Consider the following 592-nt stretch of genomic DNA (forward strand, 5'->3'; position numbering starts at 1 on the left):
ATGAAAATATATTTTACCTGCAAAATCTGTGTAGGGGATATTTCACCATTTGTTTCAGTTGCAAAAGATACCATATGTTCTGGAAAAAAATACTGACAAGAAGATACAGGTTAAATTATTCCAAAACCCATGCTAGAAAAGATTCAGTCATGACCAATATAGTAAGCTAAAACAAAAGCTCTTTAAATCGGTGTGTCTAAAATTCAACCAAAGGCTTTTGAAAATGCTAGTCCGTGGACTCTGCCCTCAGGCATCTTAATGAGAATGTCTGGAGTTAGGTCCAAAGATTAGCAAATATCCCCAGATGATGCTGATGCAGTGAGATCCATGTATCTCTAGTTATAAAATAGTGCCCTCGAGTTGACAATGTGCCTGCCCCTACATCTCTTCCCTGAGTCCTGCAACCATGCTCCCAGGTACTAAAAGACTATGGACAAAGTATAGGCTCACAGAAGTAAAGAGGTTAGGGTATGCCCAAGGTCACAGCCCACAACAAAGAGGAGCCAGGATTTAAAGTGGGCTGAGGAGCTAAAAGTCCAGTCCTTTCCACCTACTGTTTTATTTATTTATTTATTTATTTATTTATTTATTT

General features: G+C 38.3%; 1 protein-coding gene across 3 annotated transcripts in view; it reads right to left on the reverse strand.

The window, feature by feature from the left end:
* Nucleotides 1–592, reverse strand: part of GRB14 (growth factor receptor-bound protein 14) — a 132,124-nt gene that overhangs the window by 23,586 nt on the left and 107,946 nt on the right. For all 3 annotated transcript variants that reach the window (XM_012655827.1, XM_012655828.1, XM_012655829.1), the window contains exon 4: nt 18–92. In XM_012655827.1, coding sequence (XP_012511281.1) covers nt 18–92 — 75 coding nt within the window. The remainder of the gene's footprint in view (nt 1–17; nt 93–592) is intronic.

The sequence above is a fragment of the Propithecus coquereli genome, unplaced genomic scaffold, assembly GCF_000956105.1.
Source record: "Propithecus coquereli isolate 6110/MARCELLA unplaced genomic scaffold, Pcoq_1.0 Scaffold49, whole genome shotgun sequence".
In the NCBI taxonomy this organism is placed as follows: Eukaryota; Metazoa; Chordata; class Mammalia; order Primates; family Indriidae; genus Propithecus; species Propithecus coquereli.